This window comes from Diadema antillarum, unplaced genomic scaffold (genome assembly GCF_040938485.1).
Source record: "Diadema antillarum isolate AM-2024a unplaced genomic scaffold, OU_Dant_1.0 scf00000006, whole genome shotgun sequence".
NCBI lineage: Eukaryota > Metazoa > Echinodermata > Echinoidea > Diadematoida > Diadematidae > Diadema > Diadema antillarum.
Window position 1 is genome coordinate 4,610,813 of NW_027270895.1, and position 8,305 is coordinate 4,619,117.

General features: G+C 36.2%; 1 protein-coding gene across 1 annotated transcript; it reads right to left on the reverse strand.

The window, feature by feature from the left end:
• Nucleotides 1-4,430: 4,430 nt before the first annotated feature.
• LOC139715961 (galanin receptor type 1-like) lies at nt 4,431-6,838 on the reverse strand. The gene is made up of 2 exons (XM_071627513.1): nt 6,120-6,838; nt 4,431-4,440 (listed from the first exon to the last, which is right to left on the reverse strand). The coding sequence occupies exons 1-2, from the start codon at nt 6,836-6,838 to the stop codon at nt 4,431-4,433; spliced, it is 729 nt and encodes a 242-aa protein (XP_071483614.1).
• Nucleotides 6,839-8,305: the final 1,467 nt, after the last annotated feature.

Consider the following 8,305-nt stretch of genomic DNA (forward strand, 5'->3'; position numbering starts at 1 on the left):
ATATAGGGTGGCCCTTCAGAAAACGGGAACAAATATTTTTTTTTTCAAAACCAAAACGAAATAGTCCAATATGGTTGAGAACTTTTCTTTCTAGACATGTTTTTGTGGATCATTAATTTCTTACTTTATTTTATCAAAGCTCAGCAACGGAGACTACCTAACAACTGAAGGTCAATTTTCAACGATAATCCTATTCAAGCATTCCATGTTGTGATGTGCAGCCTCAATTCTTTGTTAGTCTCCCAAGGCAGTGGCTTTTGTTCGATGCTGAAATTTGTTGAGTAGAGCTAAGAAATTTGCGCTCGACGCGTCTTTACAAAAACATTTGTAGAATGAAAATTACTCGACCAAATCGGATGATTTTGGTGTCATTCTTCTTCTATATAATTTTTTTTATAACTCTATGTCATTCATTTTGGCATCAAAGTAATGCAAATGTGCAGATATTTGCGAAAACTCGCGTTTCCGTTAATTCTAGGCCACACTGTATATAATGTGTGTGTGTGTGTGTGTGTGTGTGTGTGTGTGTACATACTCTATGTAGTGCGGCAGTCATATTTATCAAAATGGACATGAAAACGAAATGTGTTAGTTCTATTCATCAACAAATGCTTGCTTAAAATCATTGACCCCAATTAGTTTCAAAGACGTACAGTATAGTATATATTGCGGTGGCCATGTTTTAAAATGGCAGCCAAAACATAGGATGTGATGGTTGTATACACGTAAAAATGTATCCATTTAAATAATTGAACCTCAAAAACATATTTTTGTACCAGAATCATGAAGATGCATCCATTGGTTTTAAAGATATATGAATAGAATGTGGAGCGGCAGCCATGTTTAACTGCAGGGAGGCCATATTTATTAAATGGCCGCCAAAACAAAGGATGTGATGAACCTATTCACTTTGCTAAAACACCTTTATATTGAAAACCTTCACCCCAAAACTATACTTTTACACTTGAATCGTGATTATATATCTTTTGAGTTCAAAGATATACAATATTCATTATCTGTTGTATGGCAGCCATATTTATTAAAATGGCCGCCAAAACATAGGATGAAACGATTCATATTCACTTACAGTTGAATTAATCGGAATACTTGACCCCAAAAACATATAAGTTGGTACCAGAGTCATGACCCTTTATCCATACGTTTTAAGGATATGTTATATCTAGCATGGTGGCCATATTCTTTCAAAATGACCGCTAATAAGTAGGTTGCCATGGATTTATCCTCTCAAAAATTATCTTATTGGAATCCTTGACCCTCAAAACCTATACTTTGGTACAAGAATCACGACAATCGGACTTATAGTTTCCAAAATACACAGCATTGCTATATCACATGGCGGCCATTTTGAAAAATGGCTGCCACGGCCGCCACAGGCACAATCAAAGTGGCTTTCATATCAGAAATGACTTGTATTAGCATCATGTACATGTGTACCAAGTATGGTGCTTTTACCATAGTGTGCATGATTCACCCTATATGTGCTCTATATCCGCTGGACTAATGTACCTGCTTCGAAGACTGCGTCCATATATTGATAAAGATGTTGCTTTGACATTCTTTAAATCTTTTATTCAATGTCATTTTGATTACTGTAGTTCTGTATGGAGCAACGCTAGTAAATCGCTTTTGAGAAAATTGCAAGTTCTTCAAAATCGATCTTTACGAATTGTTATGAATGTTGATTATAGATATCCTTCAAGTTCATTGTACACTGTACTGAAACTCGAACTTCTTGATTTACGGTGGTGGAAACAGTTAGCATGTACTATGTACTATGTTCAGAGCTGTGTTTAACTTTTATCCGCCATACCTATGTGAGTTATTTTGTTACCGTGAGTTAGTGTATCGTACTAGGTCAGGTGAAAAGAAACTACAACTTTTTCGACCAAAAACTAACTATGGGAAAAGATCCCTAAGGTACAGAGGAGCTAAATAATGGAATGATTTAAATTATCACGATATAAATTCTATCCTATCCTTCAAACAATTCCTCCTGACATGTAGTAACAATACATCTTGGAGTGGCAGTTATTAATTATTTTGGGGTTTTGGATTTATCAGGGTACAAGGTCAAGGACACAGGACTTAAATCATAATAATAGTAAATTGATAATTTTTTTATTATAACAATTTAAATAGAATTATGTTTTCTCTGAAGCCGAACTGATCTAGATTAAGGGTCATGGGGTAAAAGGTTATGGAACTCATTACATATAAAAACAGAAAAAATGTGTAGCGATGGAGGCATCCTTTCTTCTGTGTGAATAATCTTTTTAAATAATGTAATGCATATTATATTGTAATGTATTGAGTGCATTTCTAAGCATATTGCATATATTGTACAAATATTTTTTCTATCTCTTTCTTATTCCTTTTACGTGTGTTTCAATGTTTGTACATTTTAATGATTGTATGTTTTTTTTTTTTTTTTTTTTTTTTTTTTGTAATACTGTATATGGTCGGACCTCTGTGAAAAACAGCTCTTAGCTGACCAGGGCTATCCGTCCCATGAGTGGAGAATAAATAAATAAAAAAAATAAAAAGTTAATTTTTATCTTATACAAGGAAAAACATGTTCCCATATCATGATATGTCAGACTTAACATTATATTATGTTCTTTTTTATTTTGGGTGGCTTGAAATCAAGTTTTATATTCATACAGCTGAAATATGATTGTTTTTTGTCATTTCTGTATATTATGACATGAATAAGAAATTGTGAGAGTATGACATCTTCAACTTCCTGATTTGAATATTTATAAGGACTGGTCAAGAAATGTTTTCTGAAAAAATGTGAAATTTCAAAATGTCATAACTTTCTTGATTCATATCCCATTTTTTCCTTTCATTTTTGTATCGTTTTATAAGGAATATTTTTCTCTTTCTTTTGAAGTGTATTCATTTTTGGGGTGGATTTCCTCTCAAATGCCGACGGAAACACTTTTGACAAGTGAATTTAATAATATCAATATTGTGCCATGGTTCCTCTAAGCATTATGGAGGTTAGCTTCAACAATCTTGACGCATTTACCCATTTTTTTTTCATTGTTGTTAAAAGCTTAAAACAGTGTGATGTTGTTGGCGTACACCTGACATCATTCTGCTACCATATCCCTCTCTCAAAAAAGTCACAAACGTCAAATGATTCCATCTATACATGTCGATATATGATGAAACAAGCAGACCCATAAGGAACAAAGCTATCTAAATCTTATAGTAGTTTAATTTAAGTGCGACTCTATAAACATATACGTTGTCGTTACATGGCAGAATTTTCTTTCATAAATAAAAAAAGAAAGCAACCCATTCGCCTGATCTTACATTGAAATATTACTCTGCTCAATGATCAAAGTGCTTTGACAACAAATGAATCTGGCACTCGATTGCCAAGGCCCTGTCACACCTTTCCGGGTGAGCTACGCGGGCTTGTTGCGAGTAGGGATGGAGAAAACATATTAGATTGCTTTCAATAGATAAAATATTTTGATAAAAGTTTAATGAACTTTACATTTTATGAAACGTACACATTCCCGTACACCATTTCTGACATCACATTCCCTTAGACCATTTCTGACATAATGGCAATTATATTCACCATTATTGTCCACACCTTCTTAATGAATATGGTATAATTCTCTTCTGATTTCCTTTAGGAAAGAGGATTTTGGATGAAAGTCCTCAGAAATTATGATATCGTTCTATAATGCGGAGAATAGTAAATTGTTTGGTTCCCATCTTGATAACACGGTTCAGCGTGCAGCGTGGAATCGACAAACTCTAAAAATAGAAATAAAAAATTTACCTATTGTCGAATGTTCTCCAACTTTCGCAGAGTATAACGCTATTCTTTGTGCATTTCCCGAATGCAGGTGCACAAATCATGTTTGGGTAAATTTCCTTTTTGAAAATGTAGAACGTGATGGAACTGGTTCAAGTAACTAAATTAACAAAAGGTGCACTGACGACATCAAGGATTGAATTGCAAACATTAAAATAATGATAAATTATCGCCAAATAAGATGTCTTTTTAAGTTCATCTTATATGTATGATGTTTAAAACTTAGCAAATTAAATGTTCATCATGAATCATCAGTGTCACTTCTATTCTCTGTCCTCATTTGTGTTAATTTTGGAGTCCTCAAACTCTAATTTGCATGAAACCGTGGAAGGTTTTGAGAATTCTTTGCGTATCTATCTAACATACTTAAATGACTAGTGCATTCAAATTGATAACTCAGTTCGATCCAGGGGCAGATCCAGGAATTCTGTAAAGGGGGGGGGGGGGGGGGCGCAACTAATATTTCTGTTGCCACTTCTGGGTTTCATTTCATTTTTTCTTTTTATTCTTTTGTTTTTAACGATAAATAAAGGGGGGGTGCGTGCGCCTCTTACGCCCCCCTCTTGATCCGTCACTGCGATCTGATTGTGAACACATTTAAAGAAATGCTTATACTTTAAGTGAAATTGCATTCCTGTTCAAATCGAAGTTTTTCCAATCTGGGACAAGAAATGATAAAGTAATTACAATAAAACAAATATACATATTTATATGGGTGAGTCCTTTTTCAACATCTCACGTCTAGAGAGTAATCTAAATGATAATTGCGTGAAGGCACTGAGAGCAATCAGCCGTGTAACATCATCGACAAATTTAATTTATTAGTGTAGTTGAGACCAATTAGGCCAACGTTCCGTAAAGAGAAAGATATTAACATTCTTTTGCTAAATTTCGTTATTCTGAAGGTTCGCTAATCGGAAAATGAAATAAGATTCGGTTTTTCGAAGGTTGACGAATCTCTAAATCAAATAAGGTTTCTTATTCTGAAAACTCGTGAAACCGAAATAAATATTACGCTCGATATTCCTAAAGTTCGTTATTATAAAGGTTCGTTAACTCGTAAATGAAGCGGTTCGCTATTGCAAAGATTCGTTTACCCGAAAATAATTATAGAGTGCGATTTTCCTACGGTCTGTTAATCCGAAAAAGAAATGGGGTTTGTCATACCGAAGGTTCGTTAATCCACAAAAATGAAATGAGGTTCTTTAGTTGGCACTGCCTTTTCGTTTTCGGATTAATGAAACTTATATCATTTGGACATCAACGAAACTTCAGAATAACGAACCTTATTTCATACCCGGATAGATTCAGAATAACGAACCTTCAGAATAACGCCACAAATGTTCCGATTAAAGGACCATATCTCGTTTTGGGATTAACGAATGTTAATGTGTTTCGGAAAAGAAGACCTTTCGGAATAACGAACCTGATCTAATTTTCGGATTAACGAACTTTCGGAATAATCGCTGGTATTCTAAAAGTCCAATTACGCTCGATGTGTTAGATAGACTTTAGGTGCACTCCATTCAGTTTCATGAAACTTGAAAATATCTTCGTGTTGCAAATAAATGATTATAACAACTATTTTACGCAGTCGTGAATAAGTTTTTTCTTTCATTGTTACTGCTATACTATGCATATGAATGGTGATGTCCAAAATAAGGCCACTTACATAGTACTAAGTACTTAGTTTGTAATCTGTTTAAAGTTAGGTACTTACTTGCAGGAAACGGGTGAAAACAACGTACTGCGTCTCGAACAATACTTATAACTGATCAAACTTTAGAGATTATATTTCTCCAAGGCAAAGGGGCGGATGATCTAATAACAGAATCCTTAGATATTTTCAGTGTGGCTATTTCGGGTTAATTCTTCTTGAAAGCCAAATAGGGCAATATTACTTATCTTGGTGCAGGTGAAGAATTTCACAAGAGCTGCGCGGAATTGCGCGTTCCAAACCAAATACACGATGGGATTAGCGCAAGAGTTTAACAGGGCCAGCACCGTAAGCACACGATCAACTGGTCCATACAAAAAGTTGGAGTCAAGGACATGTAAGTTGTACAGGAAAAAAGCAGTGGAGTTCGGACCCCAGCACGCGATGTAGATAATGATTACGATGAGGAGCATTCCCAAAACTCGATTCATGGCCACAAGGTGTTTGAATGATGCAGTAGAGTGGTCGCCACTTTCACAGGTCCCTGTAAAACGTTTCGATTGCATGTAGAGAGCGCGAGCAGCTAAAAGCTGTGTTACTAACATTATCGAGGCCGGAATCAAGAAGTTGAAGACGAAAGTAACCATTGCAAGGGCGACCTGTCCAGCGTAAGTTGTATGCTCAACTTGGCAAGACCTTGACTCGTCGTCAACACCAGTTGCGAGTAGGAGATCAATGGGCATGATCGTGGCAACAAACCAAATGAGAACGAGGCCAAGATTTACGTGTTGGCGTCTCTTGTAGCGGTTCCAACGGATGGGGTGGACCACGGCGGCATATCGCTCCAGCGATGCGGCAGTCAGCGTGAAGATTGAACTCAAGATGTTTACCCAAAGGAAGAATGAGGTGAAAACAAAGCGGCAGTAGATCTCCCCAGTGGCTGTTTTCGGGACGCGAACAGCGACGGGGATTGGAAAATTAAAGACGGACGTGAGAAAATCCGCTGCAGCAAGATTCAAAACGAGAGTGTCGGCGGAACTTCTTCCCACACCGCGACGTAACAGGACCGCCACAACAAGCGCGTTCCCGCCGATACCGAGCACTGACAGGAATACCTGGATTCCAATTCGCAGCGACCACGTGATCGGCTGCCACACCCAATCAGCGACGGCATAAGGTGTCGTATTAGTTCCACTGCTGCCCTGTGTGTTAATGTCATCGTAAAGTGTTGTGTCGACCAAACCCTTTCCAGGCGTGTAAGATACAAACTCATTCTCGACTCCAAGAGACAATAAATCTGTTTGCAACTCTGAAACATACATTGTCCGTTGTACAGCGGCGGTTCCGAGTCGGTTCCGTGATGTGGTTGTTGAATTTTGTGCTGCAATACTAGCTTCCGGTGTAGTGGCTGTCTCTACTTTCGGAGAGTTGACGGATGTCAATTTTTGAGCAGATACCCTGCATTGAATTGCCATCAGGGTCACGAAAATGCAGAATGCATTTAGTGTAGCCATCATCTGCTTATTCTAGTTGACGACGATAAATCTGTTTCGTTTTATCTGTGGACACTAATTTTAATAAGGCAAGAAATTAGAAGGAGTACAAACAACTTGTTACCATTGTACATAATACACGAATAGATATTCAGAAAATACCAAAGATCAAAATTTTCAGTCACCAACTTTAAAAGAAGAAGAGTTCTTCCAAAGGAGGATCAATTTAATCTAACGTTTTTATTAATTGAAGGACTGGAATATCAAAATGGTGATCATACATGTGAGCACCGCTTGTCCTGCAAAGACCTAAACGATTTTTGTCACTGAGAAATAAAATCAATCCAAAATAACCTTGTGATGTTCATGGTAATCATAAAATATTTAGTATAGCAAAATAATATTATGGTCTGGCGTTAAGGTAATGATAATCAGAACATCGGTATGGTGAAAGACAATAGATCTACATGGATACCTATTACATCATGTTCAGATTTTCTCTATTGGGAAATGTCAGCGACACTTCGACTATAATTATGTATCGGAGATGTTAAATATATTAATGTTAAAAAAAAATGTTCCATTCTTTTGTATGGCCGTCATTGCCAGAAAACAGTGACGTATTTCACAGTACCGGTACCTACTTTGTATATTTTACTTTTTACAGTATAATCAGAAATTGTTTTCAGAGTAAGTCATTTATAACACGTATAAAAAAGGAAAAAAGAAAAGAGGGAAGATAATGAGCTACTGCTGCAACATTAAAATGTAGGTGTTGTTTTTCCGAAACATATTTTCAAATATATGAAGAATATTGTATTTCATATAAAACTCTATGAGCGTTCTGTATTTGCCCATTTTTTCTGTTTCATATTGATTTGAAAATTATTATCTGTGACTATTATCTGTTTGAGACAGTATTTCAGACATCTAGCTTAATATGTAAAGTAGGCACATCTATTTTATCTTTAATAAACATGGCATATTATCAAGGCAGGTTTAAAGTGAACATGAAATAAACACAGAAAGATGATAAAAATATCTGAAAGAAAATACCTTTGGAATCGAATTTTACAGATAAAGAGCGAGAAATCAATGGAACAGGTCGTGGAGATTAAGTTGAATACGTACCCTCAACAGAAAAGTCCAAGAAGGTACTGGTGTCTAAAATATACAGCGAACAGACAAATATCAATCTCTGGGAATCTTTGGCCCTCCACCAAACCTCAAAGATGTCCTAGAGAGTAGATGACCACCTGGAGCTTGTAATCTCTCTAATGCCAGATCTGGAAATCG